At 40.7% G+C, this 19,348-nt stretch overlaps 1 protein-coding gene across 1 annotated transcript in view; it reads left to right on the top strand.

Moving 5' to 3' along the window:
* Positions 1-3,338: 3,338 nt before the first annotated feature.
* Positions 3,339-19,348, top strand: part of kcnab1b (potassium voltage-gated channel subfamily A regulatory beta subunit 1b) — a 35,941-nt gene continuing 19,931 nt past the window's right edge. The window contains exons 1-3 of the mRNA XM_054739608.2: positions 3,339-3,771; positions 14,267-14,310; positions 19,058-19,095. Coding sequence (XP_054595583.1) covers positions 3,557-3,771; positions 14,267-14,310; positions 19,058-19,095 — 297 coding nt within the window. The 5' untranslated portion in view covers positions 3,339-3,556. The remainder of the gene's footprint in view (positions 3,772-14,266; positions 14,311-19,057; positions 19,096-19,348) is intronic.

A 19,348-nucleotide genomic window follows, 5' to 3' on the forward strand; every position in this document is an offset into this window, starting at 1 on the left:
AATTTTGATCTTGATCTTGAGATTTCTCCACCGGAACGTTGTCTTTCCTTCGTGTGCTTGTTTAGCTACAGGTGTAGTTAAAATCCCATTTATTTTCTTTGTTGTTTTTTCTTTTACTTGATGATGAAACTCCACCATATTTTAGCTCATTTTAAAGACAGAAAAAAAAACATCTGTGAGCCATGATGCTGGAGGTTAATTCATGCAATAACAGATCTTCTCTTTGGATTTTTTTTAACTTTCAGGGTTATTTTTCTACATCATGACATATTTAGAAAATGTATTCAGTAAATTATAGCTCCAAAAGATGAGTCAGAGCTTCCCTTTAAAACTAGAATCGATGCATCTTAGAAAAGTTTTTTTGGGATGAATTCAAGTGTGTTTTAATTGAAACGAGACAGTTTTTAAATAGTTTTAGTCAATATTTTTCTACTTCCTGTTTTATTTTGAAATTGACATCCTTCTTTTTTCTTCTTACTGGGTCTTTTTTGCCTCCTGCATTTTCTATTGGGGTGATTATCCTGCCACTTGTTTCCAGCTAGTCCATTTTGTGTAATCCCGGTCCTTGCGGACCACTCTTCTGTACATACTGAACCAATAGGTGATTAACAGACTCCTACAGACGCTGTCATGTCTGAAAAGTAATCAACCACTGAATAGCAGACAAAGAAACATTAAAAACATGCAGGGCATTGGCCATAAAACACCAGGAATGGATGCCACTAGTTTAACTTGACTTCTCAGCTTTTAGTCTTTTAGTTTTTATTCCACTTTCTTCTCATTGCTTTGTCATCTCCAATCATCTGCTCCTTTCAAGTTGTTTAGATTTTTAAATATTTTCATTAATCTTATTTATTTCTTAATTTTTGTCTGTAATTTATCCTTTTAGACTTGAAGCGTGATTGACTTCTGTTGTGTTTACCTCCATTTGCCGACTGCACACTACATGCAACAGTCACATCCATCTAGATTTGCTACATTTAGCTGCACACATGCATATAAAACACACACAAGATAATAAGTTTCAGTTTGAACTGGTCCAAAACTCTGCTGCTCGTATCATCACAAAAACACCCTCCTCTAATCACACTGCCCCTCTTACGCAGCAGTTAGATTGGCTACCAGTAAACTATAAAATGCTGCTTCTCAAAACCATTCACAACCATGCCGCCTCATATCTCTCGTGCCTTTTACGAGCATAAAAGAGGAGCATCGGAGCGTTTTTCCCAACTTACAAGGCATTCATTTATACTAAAGACTGCAAATGTATAAAAAAAAATGAGTGAACTTGGTCTTTAAGTGCTAGCAGTGCACAATAAGTTTTGTTGACTAGACGACCTGCAACGCGCGACATTGTAGGCATTTCAAAATATATATCAGCCTTGCTTAACTGATTTTTCAAGTGTCCACACTTATCTAGCACCATCACAAGGATCTAAATAAAGCTGTGTCAGCCTGGAGGTGTGTGGATGTTCAATGGACTGTGAAATCTAGCATTGTCACATCACTGCTGCAGGGGGGAGGAAAGTGAGGCGCTGCTCCGCTCAGTGGATTTTATGCTTTATTGCGCTATACCACTTTAACTTATCTGTAGTCAACATCTGCTCAGAGAAGCCAGTGCACGTTGTCTTTTCACACGGCTGTGGAGGGTTCCTGAGCTGTAAAACAAAGCGTGTGGTTCTGCAGTGCTGTTCTGCAGGTCATACGTGGGAATATGAGCGCTAGCTGAGTGATTAAAACTGCATTGTGAAGAAAAGATGCACTAAAAGTAGAGAGTGAAGCATCAACAGAGAAAATGTGTAATTAACCAGCTCCTGCCACCTGGACACACTGCTGGAGGTGGATGTCTGTAAGCAAGAGACCACACACACACACACACACGCACGCACACACACACACACACACACACACACACACACACACACACACACACACACACACACACACACACACACACACACACACAGTCACATCAGCTCAGCTCTCATGATTTCAGTTCAGTCTCTCTCTCTCTCTCTCTCTCTCTCTCTCTCTCTCTCTCTCTCTCTCTCTCTCTCTCTCTCTCTCTCTCTCTCTCTCTCTCTGCGTAGCACCATGATGTAAAACACTGCAGTTTGTTCAGGCGCTCAGTCGGAGCCGGTCACCCGTACACTCAGAGTTTTCCCCTCGCTCAGTCTGCCTCTGTGCTCAGCACTCGCTGCTCCTCGTCTCCTCATCGCATCTGTCTCTGACGTGAGGTGCCATGCATCCTTCTTTCCCATCTTCCTCCTTTCTGCTTTTCCATCACATCAGGGTCCCTTTATCAAACAGATCTCTCTTGCTGCAAAGCCAGGGACCATAAGCAACTGCTCTGGAACTTCCTAGAAGAATTTAGAGACAGGACAAGGATTTTTTTTTCTTCACTGAAGGACACTCTGCTTTGCTGGGATACAAATCTGTGCAGGACCCCCGATCTTCTTGTAGATACAGATCAATCCTTCTCCAACTTGTTTTGGAGTCAGAGTTCATCTATCCAGCCACGTGCATCTTTCTGGCAGGCGGCTCACTCTGTAAGAGCACTTATGTTAGTTAAGATGTTTCTTGTGGGTCTCTCTGTGTTGCAAATGGAAGCAAATGCATTCATTTGTGCATGGGCAGATTTTGTCTGCAAAAGCATGACCTTCTTCTTGAGATGTGTGACGTGAGTGTGAGTGACTATGTGCATGTGCATGTCCACAGTCAAATGTGGTGGTGCAGCATTACTTTTTTGGCTCTGGGTGTTTGACTAAAAGGTTTAGTGGTGATCGGAGGGCAGGAAAGACCCCTTTGACAGCCACCGCTCCTGGCAGTCTGACTGAACATGAGAAAGGTTCAGTGTCAGAGATAAGTAAACAAAAATAGTCCAGAATCAGAGACCACAGTTGAGTTTGAAAAGTGGAAAATATTCCCAAAGAGGTGAAGCACATATCTTTAGACAGGTGAAAAGGAGAAAAATACAGGAAGAGACAGGAAAAACTGGGGCACCGTTGAACTCATTTGCCACGTGGAGGATGCTTAGAGATGTGAGCGGGAGGCGTTAAACAGGGAAAAATAGCTTTCTGCATGTTTTTCTTACTTTTTTTTCTGGTTTAGCAAGATAATTTCTCTCTTCTTAGTAAAGTGTTCTCCACTGAACCCTATAAGCAACTCATTAAGTGCTTTTTCTTCATCCTTCTTCCATCTCCATCCTCTCTCTTATTTTCAGGTGCAGTCAGATCAGCTCAGGATCTTCATCCCAGCTCTGCGTTCGTTGACCAAAACTGCACTGCTGATTATATCCATATGTGACAGGTTGCATGAGTTTGAGATTCTTTACTCAAAAAGAAGGTGACTAATCACACAACCGCATCGCTATCTCCTGTGATTTCCATATGAGATCCAGCAAGCGTAGGCAGGATTGCCCTGGACTTCTCACGTTCAACTTTACGTAACAAAAACACAATCCAAGTTCCACAGACAGAAAACACTGGCTCAGGTGTTTTAAGGACATTAAGAAAGTCCTGTTTTATTTTTTGGAGCAGCTAGTGACCTTAGAGCCATGCAAGTGTCGTTTGCATGTACAGACCACGGCCTGAAGGCCCCACGCAACGGGGAGCACAGCAAGCAGAACGCCACAAGCCCCAACACGACCAGCCATGCCCGCGCCCGCTTCCGCACAGTGGCTCTGATCGCCCGGAGCCTGGGCTCCTTCACCCACCGTTACCACCACAACCTTAAGGAGTCCACAGCCAAGCTTACCGGCATGAAGTACCGGTACGTAAACCGATGAAAACGGGAGGGGAAATAAAGGTGCGGATGTGCAGGTGGCAAGCTGAAAATGGGAAAAGTTTATAAAATGAATATGAAGATGCATGAGCAGTTGCAGGTGATGAGTGGGATGATGTGTATATGAATGTGTGCAAAAAGGAGAAAAAATAACATTCTGCAAGGTGCAGAGAGCATTTTAAAACACTGGGAGACCCAAGAAAAAAAAAGAAAAGAAGATATTTATTGATGATCTATTTGTGCTAATGTGAGTAAAAGCACAAAAACAGAAGTTTCTGCTCCTGTCTGGGTCATCTCAGGGTAGCTGGTTTATTTTCTAGAGGTCACTCGGAACCTTGGTCGGGTCAGAGGGTCGCACACAGGCACCAACGGCCAATTCACAGCTTCCAGAGGACAAACCCTGGCTTACACCCAGAGAAAACTCACACATTCATGGAGAGAACATCCAAACCCCTGCAGTGGTAACCATCTGCTCCACGGTGCAGCTCAAACTAACAGAATATTAAAGTGAAACCAGGCATTTGCCATTTTGAACTTAAATGTCTTAGTCTAAGTCTCTGACTATGCTGCAGACAGTTGTCAATAACTTACCCACAGCACATCCTGGTTAGTGTGACAGCAAAGCTGCGCGGTGGAGCTCTCGGCGTGTGTCTGTGTGGGAGTTGTACCAAAGCCGGGCCAAGTAAACAATGCTTTCTTATCTTGCAGAGGAGGCTCTTAACCCAGACCGCAGGGGCTAAACAGTCACCTTTACCTCGCCATGTTCACTCAACGGAGAGTCCAACAATGCCGCGTTGGGATCAAAAGAGACAGGATGAGATGGAGGGAGGTAAAGAAGTTAGAAAGAAGGAATAAAGAGAAAGAATGAGAGACAGATTCTGGTCCATTCAGAAAAGGCAGATTTGATGCAGAGTGGCTAAACTGTGATAGATGTATGCTGCTTGTCATTCAGTATTATCTCGTTTCCATGGCAACAACAATATGGCCATCTTTTATCTATTCACAGAAACTATAGCTGCCTGTTGACTCCCAGTGTGTCACTTCTTTTTCTTTCCTGTTTGGGAACGTAATCCCCTGATAGTCTTTCAAACACCTGGGGAGAATTTTAACAACGTTGCCTCGAGCCTTTTAGCGTGCAACCCAGTTTAAGCACCAAGAATTAAACGCCGCGTGGCATTTCCTCCTTCCTCTGAACATCTGACTCAAGGCTTTTACAGTAGATACTCGTGTAACTTTGGATTACACCTGACAGGGAATCTCTCCCTCTTGAAGCGAAGCCAAGTTCACGACTAAATCTGCCTCGTACAAATTCTTTGAAGTTTCCTCCGAGCGTTAAACGCATCTCACAGAGGTTTTTATTTTAGATCAGAGACGAGAGCGTGTGCGTTTGTGGGCGATTGCACTGGCACATTAATTTAAGTGTGTGTGTATGTATGTCATAGAACATCTGAAGGCGTAACAAGTTGGAGCAGAAAAAAGTGTAGAGCACAGCCAGCCTAAACTAAAAGTATCACCACCCTCAGCATTTTCGTTTCCATGGAGACCCAAATATAGTGTACTTGTAATTGCGGTGTCTCCCGGTGGAAACCTTTCAGAGACGTTTGATCATTTCTTTCTCCTTACAAACCCCTAAACAGCTAATCGTAATGAAACATGACGTCTCTGCAGCTTGCTCTGATTGTTTCAGAGATTCTGATGCTCCTGGATGGAAGTTTTTAGCGGCCATTAAGCAGCAGAAGGCCTTTTGACAGTCCAGGCGGTTCGGGGAAGGTGGCTTTGAGTCGCACTGCAGACGGACGTGCAACAAAAACCCTTCTCTTGGTTCCTTCAGATACAAGCTTATCAGCAACCAGCAGAGAGCGAGCTTGCTTCTGTCTGTGTGTGTGTGGACAGTGTGTGAGCAACGCATAAAACAGCCACATTAGGTGTTTTCTTTCTGCAAAAGCAACAACCAGAAAATGTGTTTGACGCTGATCATTTAAGGGTTTCGTTATGCAGCTGCAGACGCCTGAGCTGAATGAAAGTTTTAGACTTGTAGCTTTTGTAATTAGCCTCAGAGAGAAAATCCTTCTTGCCTTCCTGGACGTGTGTGCGGAGCCTCTGCCCTTATCGGTTTAATTAATGCTAATATTTTACTCTTCTGAGCCCCTCTATTTAATAAACCAATGAACCATCTGGCCTCACAGGGAAAGTACACGTGGAAGTGAGTTTTGCTAAGCACTGTGGTTTCTTCCAAGTTTTCTGAATTAAGCCTAAATTGGTGGATTTTCTTTTTTTTGTTTTGTTTTTTTTGCCCAGGCATTGCAAGTCTGAGTCTTAACATTTCTGATGATTTGCATGATTTTGGTGTGAAAGATGCATTGTTTCTAATCATCTCTATCAAGAGCACTTTCAAAGAATTTCCCTAGATTTTTATTTTTATATTTTAAGCAGAAGATCGGCAAGACGTTCCCTTTATTTCCTGCTATGACTTATTTATTCAAATAAATAAACCTGCAGGCTTTACATGCTGCTCTAACCACAACTACATCAGATCCAAGAGTTCAGATTACGTTTAATGTAATTTTTAAATAATTTTCCCTGTGTACTTTTTGAAGTAACCTGGAGGGAGCAAGTGTGTCCAAACGCAGACCCGTGTGTGTGAATTTGCATGACTTCATGCATGTCTGCCCTCACACAGCTGATTATGGTGCTGCTCCTTTGAGACGCTCTGTTTGGCAGCGTGTTTCCCCCCATCCTCATCAACCTTAGATAAAATAAATGCATTTCATGTCCCAGCACCATTAGCTTCAGCGCTCATCTCAGCTGCTCTGAGTTTCTATTAATATAGGCCAACGTCATTGCACAACAGGAACTCTGCAGCATGGAGTTCAACTCTGCCTAGAGACCAAACAGGCCCCTGAGGATAAACACTGCACATTCTCCAAGTTAAAATGCCCCGAAGTTGCATGGACTGATGATATTTTAATTAAAGGTCAAAAGCAAAATTGCTCTCAGTTCGCATAATGGCTTATTTAAAGCGTTGTGCATATAATTTTTGCAGCTTTCTTCCTAAGCGGCCTCCAAAAGACTGTGAGCAGGAAGATAAATGGGGGTGATAAAATGGAAAGAAAGCCTTGTGTGTGATCTGAACAGTAACATGAGTGTAATGATTTTTATTTACCTTTGGGGGGGTCTGATCAGAACTCTGATCAAACTTTTTTTGGACAAAATTCTGTAAATGACTTTGTTTCCATGCGTGTTAATGAGGACTTTTTTATGTGAAGCTGTGATTTTATTAGTTGTCATTTATCACAATATTGGTTTATTTTTTTATTTGTTAAAGAGCAAGTCACCCCCCAAATCAACATTTTTTTTGCCGATAAACTATATGAATGAGTGTCTAATCATGCTGTAAACACGTGTAGACAATAATTTTGCACTTATCTGCATCTTAGTTAAAATTTTAAATTTGTACCTAAAACTGTAAGTGTTGCGCCGTTGTCAGGTAAAAACTGTGCACTGCATTTAAATTTAATCTGCCATCGCTATTGGCCAAGAGGTACACTATGATGTAAGCTGGTACATTATGATCCTAGGACAAAACAAATTTAACTCTAGAATTTCCCTTCAGCGCTTACTTTCTAATTTTTGTCTTCTTAGTGGTCCTAAAATCAGCACTTTCAAATCTCTGTATGTTTTATGCAAAGTAAACCAAAAAGGCACCGTGATCTCATTTTTCTTCCTGATAAAGTGTGTGTGCATGTGTGTTTAAGTGACTGGATTTATGAATCTTGTTCATACTGCATGATTGTGTTATCTTTAATAATCAGTCAAAACTCTTGATTCAGAAAAACCTGGTACATCTACATCACACTGTCACTTAAAATTCATGGACTCACACATCTTGACTTGTGACGGGGAAGGCTGTTGTTAACTGTTGACTGTTTGAAGCTAACCGTTAGCATTAGCAACTCCACCAAACAGCAGAACTCCTTCAGACTTGTGTTATTAGTGGAGGTAAAACATCAAGATTGAAAAGTAAACAAAGTCAGTGGTAGAGTCCCGTTGCTGTTAGCCAATCAGAGGCAAGATGTCCAACTATCAGGAAGTAAGACTTCTGCTGTGTTCTGCAGCTTTCTTCTCCAGCTGATTTCTATGTCCTCAAACAAGTGTGCTGGAGCTTTCATTCCCCAGAGAACGACTTACAAGACACTCATTCCTACTAGAGACCACTGCAAATGTATTAAAAATATAAGTTAAGTTGACCTTTAAATCATGGGCACACTCTCATACACACTAAACAAACATCTACATTGTGCAGTGGGCTGCAGGGAACTGACTGTCATTTCTGATTACCAATTCTGTGTCTGATTGGTTTTTATTTTCAGAGGTTGTCTTCTTAGTCTCAGGGCTCTGGCTTGCAGCTCTGCAAGCTTATGTCTCTTCCTCATGTCTTCCTCTGCAGCTCTACTTTTATCATAGTTTGTTTTTCCTCCCATCCACACAGCTTTTATTATTATTATTATAATTATTATTATCCATCCATCCATCCATCCATCCATTTTTGGCCGCTCATGCCGCCCAGTACTGTAGTCTTTAAAAGTCTTAAAAAGAGATTTAACTAGTTTGGGTATACACTTAGTGTATTCGTATTTTCGTTTAATCATCCCTCCATTTTTGGCCACTTATCCAGAGTCGGGTCGTGGGACCAGTAGCCTGAGTAGGGAGGCCCAGACATCCCTTTCCCCAGCCACTTGGGCCAGCTCCTCTGGGGGAATCACAAGGCATTCCCTGGCCAGCGTATTCTCTCCAGTATGTCCTGGGTCTTCCTTTAAGTTTTCTCCCAGTTGGACGGGCCCGGAAAACCTCACTAGATAGGCATCCAGGAGGCATCCTAACTAGATGCCCGAGACACCTCAACTGGCTCCTCTCGATGTGGAGGAACAGCGGGTCTATTCCGAGACCCCCCCCCCCACCCCCCGGATGACTGAGCTTTTCATCCTATCTTTGAGTGAGAGCCCAGCCACCCTGCGGAGAAAAATCATTTTGGCCACTTGTATCCACAATCTCATTCTTTCGGTCACTACCCAAAGCTCGTGATCATAGGTGAGGTTTGGAACATAGATCAACCGATAAATCGAGAGCTTTACTTTCCGACTCAGCTCTGTCTTCACCACGACAGATCGGTACAACACCCGCATCACTGCAGAAGCATCACAAATCCACCTATCAATCTCACACCAATATATCCGCCACTCATGAACAAGACCTTAAGATACTTTAACTCCTCCACTTGGGGCAGGACCTCATCCCTGACCCAGAGAAGGCATTCTACCCTTTTCCAACTTAAAACGATGGTCTCTGATTTATAGGAGCTTATTCTCATCTCAGCTGCTTCACCCTTGGCTGTGAACCGGTACAGTGAGGATTGGAGATCACATTCTGATGAAGCCAACTGGACCACATCATCTGCAAAAAGCAGAAACTCAAACCTTTGGCCACCAAAACAAATCCCCTCAACACTTTGGCTGTGCCTCAAAATTCTGTCCATAAAAGTTATGAACAGAATCGGTGACAAAGGGCAGCCTTGGCGGAGTCCAACTCTCACTGGAAATGAACCTGACTTTCTGCCAGTAATGCGGACCAAGCTCTGACACCGGTCATATAGGGACCTAACAGAGGACCTCGTCCCCCATACTCCCAAAGTCCCCCCAAAGGGCCTCCCGAGGGACACAGTCAAACCCGTTTTCCAAATCCACAAAGACATCTAGATGGGTTGGGCGAACTCTCACCCTCCAGGACCCCCTAAGGGTATCCTGAGGTTCGACAATCGATCAGACCCTCCTGTCAGAACTCATGAATAGACTTTACCAGGGAGGCTCAGGAGTGTGATCCCTATTTGGAACACAACCTGTGGTAGGGGTACCACCACCCCAGTCTACCAGTCCAGTGGAACTGCCCCCGATGTCCACACAATATTGCAGAGCTGCATCAGCCAACACAACCCTACGACATCCACCCCCAGCTGCCTCTGGAGTCCCACAGGCCAAAAAGACCTGACCTGATTATTTCTTCCACTTGACGGCATCCCTAACCGTTGGTGTCCACCAGCAGGTTTGGGGATTGCCACCACAACAGGCACCGACGACCACAATGGAGGCACGGAACAAGGCCCACTCGGATTCAATGCCTCCCCTGGAATATTTTATAAGTTCTATTGGAGGACAGGACACTCCGCCAGACGTTCCCAGCAGACCCTCACAATACATTTGGTCCTGCAAGGTCTGACTGGCATCCTCCCCAACCATCAGAGCCAACTCACCATCAGGTAGTGGTCAGTTGACAGCTCTATCTCTCTCTTCATCCGTGTGTCCAAGACATGCGGCCGCAGATCAGATGAGTGGTTCCAGAGCCAGAGTCATGCGTTGAGGTGAGTCAGACTATGTCTAATCGGGACTTCTCAACCTCACACACCAACTCAGGCTTCCTCCCTACCAGAGAGGTGACATTCCATGTACCGAGAGTTAGCTTCTGCAGCCAAGGATCAGATCGCCAAGGTTATTATTTATTATTACATTTATAATAATTATTATTATTATTATTAGTAGTAGTAGTATTAGTATTGTTGTTGTTATTATTATTATTAATATTATTATTATTATTATTTTATTATTATTATTATTATTATTATTATTATTATTATTATTATTATTATTATTATTATTTTATTATTATTATTATTATTATTATTATTATTATTATTATTATTATTATTATTATTATTGTTGTTGTTGTTGTTGTAGCCAGTGTCTCTCTCTCTCTCTCTCTCTCTCTCTCTCTCTCTCTCTCTATCTCTCTCTCTCTCTCTCTCTCTCTCTCTCTCTCTGTAGTGAATTATTTTTATAACCATGCTATGATTACCTCCAAGAGCATGGTGGGAACCGAGGAGGTGGGTGTTGTCCAGTCCCTTCACCCATTTGCTTGTGTGGGTTCCCTTAGTGTAGATTAATCCCCCACGAGTGATGACTTTTATCTATTTACTCATAAACTTCCTGACAATATTGACCGACTCAGTTTTACAAAATAAATTACAAGGACATGCAGCTTGGGACTGGTATGCTGCACATGCTTTCCAGGAAATAGAAAATGCCTTTTTCCACATTTAGAGGCCAGTTTTCTTGTGATTTACACCCAATAATCAGCACAATACATCAGATGCATTTAGAATACGAGTGAATCTGGTTGCAGCTTGAAAGGATCTTCATAAGTGATGACATCTGTGTGCGAGGGGGCGTCGTCCAATGACTCATTTGTCAGCTTCTATTGGCCACCGTCCAAACATGAAAGGCCGAGCCACTCTCAGCCCTTATAGAATTGTTTATTTATGGGTTTTAAATGCAAACTGATTCATTTTTTATTCATTTTGTTATGATTAATAAGGTGAATTTATGGCGAAGCTACATCCCGTGTTTTCTTTCTGTCTCCAGCACAGAATCACACTTTTTATTCCTTTATTTCCACGTTTTTTGCTGCAGAATAAAAACTCAAATGCAGTGAATCATTAGTTCCTTCAACAATGTACTACAGCAGACTTTGTGAGTTAATAATCAAGAGGCTGCTGCTGCTTTTTGTCTCCCTGTAAACAACAACACAAAAGTGGTTTGGCTTTTCTTTTTTATAATGAACATCAGCTTTGGGTTTTTTGTTTGTTTTTTGGGTTCCTCTTGGCAAAAAGCCAGTCCATGTAAATCCGTGTAAAGATGGAGAATCAGACACTAAACTGCAACAAAGGCATGTTTTTAGCTATATTTTAAGATCAACCACATTGTTTAATGTTGTGCTTCAAGGAACTGAATCAATAAAGACCAGAAAGCAACTGTGTTTGCTGTTTTTAGCTGTTTTTGAGGCATTTCTTTAAAAGATGCTTTACCCTGAGCCATTTGAAATTAATGCAGCATCAACATCCTTGGTATAAATCCCAATCATACTCTAAACTCAACATCTGTAACACTCTCTGACATATCAAAATGGATAAAATCCCACCATCTCCAACTCAACCTCTCTAAAACTGAATCTACTTGTCATCCCAGCAAAACCATCAATACAGCAAAATATCTCAATCCAAAATGACTTCCTATCTCTGGCTCCTTCAAAGGCAGTTCGAAATCTGGGCGTTGTGATTGATGAACACCTGACCTTTAAAGATCATGTTGCCTCTGTTGCTCGTTCATGCCGTTTTGCGCTGTATAACATACGAAAGACCAGACCGTACCTAACACAACATGCCACCCAGCTCCTGGTGCAATCTACTGTCATCTCCCGCCTGGATTACTGCAATGCCCTTCTAACTGGTCTTCCAGGCTGTACTGTGAGACCTCTTCAAATGGTCCAGAACGCAGCAGCACGTCTAGTCTTCAATCAGCCAAAAAGAGCACACGTCACCCCTCTGTTCATTGAGCTCCACTGGCTACTGCTAGCAGCACGCATCAAATTCAAATTGCTAACACTAGCATACAAAGTCCGAGATGGTACGGCTGCCATCTACCTGAATCCTCTTGTAAAGGCTTACGTCTCGGCCCGGCCGCTCCGGTCATCACAGGATCGTCGGCTAGCAGTGCCTACACCACGCTCAGGACAATCCAGACTCTTCTCATGCATCGTTCCACAAATGTGGAATGACCTACCAAGCACTACCAGAACAGGGGCTTCCTTTACAATTTTCAAGAAACTCCTGAAGACCCTGCTCTTCAAAGAGCATCTTCTAAACTAGCACCTTCCCTGCACCCATCCCCCCTCTCTACCGTCTACTCCTTGTTCCCTCCTCTCCATGATTGATGTCAAGTTGTTGTTATTGTTGTTTTTAACCTCAAGGGCAACATGCCGATTATCACTTGTAAGTCGCTTTGGACAAAAGCGTCTGCTAAATACAGAAACAGAAACAGAAACATCATAGAGACGGAGGAGACAATATCCGAACTCCTCCAGACGAGCATATCCCAGCAGTAAGCTGTTACTGGTGTCCTAATTACACACTTAGACTTTGTTTCTGAATCCTTTTATTTCTATGTTTTACTCCCCTTCCTCCACAATGCAGTTAAACTGACTTTGTGCGTCTCTTTTTCATGACTGTTAATTGAATCGGCTGAGTGCACGCTTAGACAGCACAGGCCTTGAATTAGTTCTCCTTCATCTCCTCAGGCTGAGTTTTCCGGCCGCTTAAAATGACTTCTGTCACTTTTTACAGCCTCATTTATTGTAATGAGTGAATGCCTGCAAAGCAGAGAAGGCACCGTCTCCAGACCGCAATTGGAGGTTGTTTTTTTTTTTTTATCTTTCACATTCAACTCTCAAAATAAAGTGCTTTGCTGCTGGTTAATGGTCATGTGTATGGGTTTCTGCCCTTGGAAAATAATAGTTTCCACTACTGGATGGCAGCGGCTGGCTTCTGTGGTTTTCTTGTCGCAGTTTTCTGTCACCTCCAGTTGCCATCCGTCGTGTGGTGAGCAGACACCTGTGGCGACTGGAAGAGGAACAATACTCTGCAGATTGTGTGGAGCAATTAAAAACCCACACCAGATTAGTTCCTCTCTCAGTTGGATTTAATGTGCAACGGATATAAAAACTATAAAAAGAGAACGAATCAGAGGTGGCATCCTATTAGATTCCTGCAAATCAGCTGCATGTAAATGACCTGCTACTGGTTAGATGACTGCATTAGACAATTCAGCACAGAGAGAGGGAGAGGAAACCTGAGCAGCGTTGACATGATGCAACATGAGTGAGCGTAGTTGTCTGCATCTTGTGGGAAAGACAATAACATCAGAATGCCTCAGGACTGATGTGCTTCCTGTTGCAGGAAGACATCAAACGCTACAAGGATACGATGCAGTCAAGTGAGGAATGAGCCAGAAGAAAAGGGCAGCATCTGTCAAAATGCAACGCACCAAATGTCTTGCTGCTACAAAGCAAAACATCACTGTTCTCTGAGGTTTTAGCAAGATAAAATAAAAATATATATCCTCAGACGGCCATGAGATCTCCACGAGAGGGTGTGAGCTTCATAAATCTTTGGTTGTGATTCTACACTGTAGGTCATGGGTGGGGAACCCTGGTCCATCGAGGGCCGCTATCCAGCATATTTTAGTTTCAACCCTGCATCATCACACCTGATTTCAATCAGCAGGTGATTAACAGGCTTCTGCAGAGTCTGATGAGCTGCAGAACAGGTGAATCAACTATTGAATCACAAGTGTTGGAGCAAAGTCATGCAGGATTCTGACATGCAGGATACCGGCCCTCGAGGACCAGGGTTCCCCATGCCTGCTGTAGGTGATGAAGGTGACTGTCAGATTCAGCAAATCTCTTCCTCTGGTGGTGTACTGAAACTTTATGTGTCTTCTTGATGTTTGCTTTAGAACCAACCCAGAATGTGTAATCACTGTTTAGTGATGAAGTCTGATTTGTGCTGATTTTCTAAATCGAGTTTTGATGTCTCCCGTAGGAACCTGGGCAAATCTGGGCTGCGTGTCTCCTGCCTGGGTCTGGGTGAGTACCGTCAATCAGAATAACTTCATTTTCTTCCAGTTGCGTCTTAGTCATAGTCAGATATTTTTGTGTGTTTATGTGACTGCAGAAGCTTTGAGAGTTGCAAATCTGAGCTGGGCATCCTTTAGATTACATCCTTTTCTAAACTTCATGCATCTTTAATTTAGTTGGAATGTCACAAGAGCAACAATAAAAGCCTAATGCAGCACATTTACAGTTTCCCTTTAATATTTAATCAATGGAGGTGTTTGGAGTAAACAAATAGCCCCATTATCACAAAATTTGATGCACACCACAGGGGGAATTTTCTCATTCCTCTGGATTCATTCATTAAATTCTTTTCTCCCTGCTTCCTTTCCTTGCAGTAAATATGTGTGCCAAATTGCTTGAAAGGGTATCGCCACTTACAACAACAACAACTAAATAGCTTCATAAGGCAGAGAAATGATGCTGTGTCAGCCTGGGACTGCAAACACAAAGGAAGCTGTGAAAATGAAACAATTAATCATTCCAATATCTTTAAAGATGTAGTCACGGCACGTCGAGGCGCAGCTGAATATTATGGAGGAGGGGCATTTTGCAGCTGAGCAGGATTACTTTCATGCTTTGAAGCTGCAAACCTCCTCCCTGTCCTTGTGCCCTTGAGCTGAACATCGATTCTGTGTTGCATTGGATTTATGCAACGTACAAGGACAAAAACTCAGCTGAACTACAAAGAAAAACTTTTTTGGAGGGGGATTTAAATGTATGCAGTTTTTTTCTGTATTTTGACATTTTAACTGTGCAATTAAATTATGTGATTTACTTAAAAAATACCAACATTTTTCAGCATTTGCTAAGCCAGCGCACCGTGTATGAGCCAACTTGGCTCAAAACTGCAAACAGGAAATCATAAAAATATTACAAAGAACATTTTCCTGGCTTGTGTGCATTACCTCCAAGAGTCCTTCTCTTCTTTCCAATTATTTCTGCTGTCAATAATCATTCAACACTGAGGAGTCACAAAAGTGGGAAGAAACTGTGCCAAGTATGGATTTAGCAGCAAACCCTCAGGTTTTGTTCCTCCCTTTGTGGATTTTATTAGAGCATTATGTTACAAACACCGGATAAGACAATACAATTTCATCCCTGAAATAAAAAAGAAAAAGGATTGAAGGCTTTGAAATAGTTGCACACTTTTGCTTCTAAATATCATGATCACTTTTTATTTTTGTGTCAGTCGAACAACTATAATTATCAAAAATTGAATTAAGTGATTCACTGATGGAATTTGCTAAAGAAGATGAAAAAGAAGGAATGTAAATTTGATTTAATGGTCAATAAAACCAAGCTGGACAAAAATTAAACCTCATTATAATTTCTTGAAGGAATTCATATCTTATTTTCCAGAATTTTAAACTCTGTCACATGATCTTGTTGCATGAAAGGAGCAATATGGAAGCAAATTTATTGATTAAACGAGTACCATTTGCTCTGCAACATTGATGTTTTATCTCCTAATAACACAAGCCTGAAAAATTTCTGCAGTGTGGTGGAGTTGCTAATGCTAATGGTTAGCCTCTACTAGTCGAGATGTTCTCTGCCAATTCCTGGACACTAAACCAACAACAGCCCACCTCGTTGTGAGTCAAGATGTGTGAGTCAATGAATGTTAAGTGACAGTGTGACGTAGATCTGTCACACTTTTCAAATCCTAGCGTTTCACCGTTTATTCTCTATCAAACGTTAATGCAGGAGATAGGTGTAGAAAGACTATTTTCATGTTCAACCTGCATGAAAACCTGAGAGTGACTGATTATAATGAGAAGTAATAATTTAAAAAAAATTTCAGTGAACGACACTTTAATGAGTTGTTCAGAACTATAACAGCAAGCTAACAGCAAGACGGCAAACAGCCACACTTCCTTTAATGCCACATAATTATATATATATATAATATGTATATATATATAATTATGCCACATAATTATATATATAATATGTATATGTATATATATATATATATATATATATATATATATATAGTTATCATAATAAGTGTAATAAGTGTTCCATACTGTAAAGCATCCAAGAGTGCTATCACCATATTGCAATTTATTTATCTACTTATTAACTTAATGTCTATGACTCATCTTTTCTTGTCATCTAGAATATTTTGGTGCTGATCTATAACTGGCAACAGCAATGAAAGTCACCGAACGGCAGTGGGAAAAGTAACATTTTTGCTTAAAAATGGAATGCAGTACCCATATTTGACCACAGGATGTCATGCTTACAAATTGCACCTTTAATTGGCACTGAGATTATGAGTTGTGAATGACTCTCTGCTAAAACGTCATATTTTAGTTCATTATCTGTAAAATCGATTGAGTTGGAGCCATTTTTGTGTTTGAATTAGTGATAGTTGGATATCCAATGATTATTTTTGGAAGGTTTTATTAAAATGCACAATTTTACCTTTTTTGCAGAGGACAATAATAAAATATTTTCTAATTCTATAAGCTATCTAATTAATTTCAGTGTTACTTGTGTGCTAAAACTATGAGCCCCTTTCCTGACTCAGTGCTCAGCCTCCACACCTATGGAAGAAATAGTCTTACCAGAATACTACTTTTTTAGACATTAAATTTATAACATAGAATTTTTATTCTCCCCCAAAAAATGTTTAACTTAAAATACACAAGTAAACGTTGAATTTTTATTCTCTGAAATTATTATTGTTTAATTTTATAATTTTTTTACTGAAAATACACAAGCAAAATTTTCCTACATAAAAATTCAACAAAATAATTTCAGCTGCAAAAATTCTACTTGAGAAATTAAACAGCAAACGAGGTGACCTTCTGGTGACCCATGTAATCGTCACTCAAGCAAGTTGAGAGGTTTTTAGCCAATCAAATTACATTTCTCTAATCATGTGACGCCAATGAAGTGTAGATTTAATCGAGTGACGATTACTTTGGCTTGTGTCACTGGGATGTTGCCTCATTTGAAATAGAATTTTAGTTGTTAAATCTCTGAAGTTGAAAATCTGAAGTAGAATATTTGCTATTGAAAAATCAGAAGCTGAATTTCTACTGTTGGATTTTTAAAGTTCAATTTCTGAAATAGAATTTTTGCTGTAGAAAATCTGAAGTTCAATTTTTGCTGTTGAATTTCTAAAGTTAAATTTTTTAAGTTTAAATTCTGAAATTCAATTTTGCTGTAGAAAATCTGAAAGAGAATTTTTGCTGTTGAATTTTTAAAGTTTAATTTCTGAAATGGGAATTTTTGCTGTTGAAAATCTGAAGTAGAATTTTTGCTTCTGAATGTTTAATTTTTAAAGCTGAAATTCTGCAGTATAATTTTTACAGATCACGTTCTTACAGGCGTATTTTTGGTTAAAACAATATCAAATACAAAACTTCACCAAAGAAAAATTCTATGTCTAAAAGAAGTCGAGACTGTATTTCTTTCATACACATCTTACGTCACTTTAGCAGCAACAACCAGTTTAGCGTACTTATCAAATCATGACGCAAAAATAAGTTATTGTAGAAAGTTTCACTAATTTTATTCTTGTTGGAAATCAGCAACTTTTTAAAAAGAAAACTGAAATTTTGGGCAAAAGAATGAATACAAATCATGTTAAGTCTCAAGAAGTTGTCATCACAGCTCCAAAGATGTGTTGAACCAGGCAGATTTTGTTATGGCCAATGCCAGCTGGGCAAATTCAGTCTGCGCCTACACCAATCTGCTGCTGTACTGCTGCACATTTGGTTACTGATTTAACACGTTTTCCATTAGCTCCTCTTACTGAGAAATGGTAGCATGTAACGTGTGACTTGTTGTTCCGAGAAGGTGGAATAGCCTTACCAAAGATCCTTCTTCTTGTCTTGTTTGGAGAAAGAAAAGGAACTCTGTGTGTTTGCATTAAAAAAAGAATCATTATAATGCTTGTTCTGAAGAACCGACCAATGATTTGCCAAAAGTTCGCTTTTTTTAAGTAATGCTGTTCACATAAAACAATTACAGCCTGTAAAATGCTTTATAAACAGAATTGTGCACATTTATTTGAATCGTTTAATGGAAGTTTGCCAACCTCTGTTGAAGAAGAATATTCCATCAGAAGACACAAACAAAGCATTTTAGTAGTAAAGATAAGCTATAGCAAATTTATGTTTTACCACTTGAATTAAAATGATTCCCTACATTGTCAGTAAAAATGTAAAAATGTCTGCTGGCGAAAGGAAGATTCTTGTGAGTTTGTCCTCTGGAAAAAACCCCAGCAAAAGCAGGTTTTGACTTTTAAAATGTTCACTGTTGTAGAAAAGAGGCAAAATAATTAATGAAACTAAATGATTAAATAAAGTTTATGATTTTTTTTATCTATGAGTGAAACAATATAATTTATTAGTGGGATTTTATTGTTGTAATATCTATAAAATAGCAGGCAGCAGTTCTCAGCACCAAGGTTCATTCTGATTCTGATGACGTTATGTTGTTGTCTATAAATCTATATAGTGTCATGGATTTAATATGTTTGATCTGACACAAACGTCTGGATGCATCTCCGCCAAAGCTCACGTCGCTGACATTTGGCTGTGATGGCTTCAGGGCAGGAGGCACTGTGTCATGTGTCCGTTCCAAAAACGTCATAGTGATAATGAATGCACATCGGGAGGAAAAAAAACATGTCTTGCCTTACATGCAGAAGGTCTTTTTGTGATTGTGCCAAAGATTTGACTTTTGGCATTTTTGTCAACAGGAACGTGGGTAACATTTGGAGGTCAGATCTCTGATGAGGTAAGACTTTGTCACCTTTATTATTCACCTGTCATGGCTCCAGAGCGTGTGGCGGCTTTCATTATTTTAACATCAGTGAATGGGTGTGCAGTTCACAGCCCGGAGAAGCACTTTACTGCTGCTTGATATAAAATGATGTGAGCAGAACTTAATTATCAACTTTCTACCATCGTAGCAGGTCGTTTGGTCCTTTTGGCTCCACCAAGGCTAAGTGATTAGGTTTCATCTTTCACCGCCAGAGGACAAGTGGCTA

Source organism: Nothobranchius furzeri, chromosome 11 (assembly GCF_043380555.1).
Source record: "Nothobranchius furzeri strain GRZ-AD chromosome 11, NfurGRZ-RIMD1, whole genome shotgun sequence".
Taxonomy (NCBI): domain Eukaryota; kingdom Metazoa; phylum Chordata; class Actinopteri; order Cyprinodontiformes; family Nothobranchiidae; genus Nothobranchius; species Nothobranchius furzeri.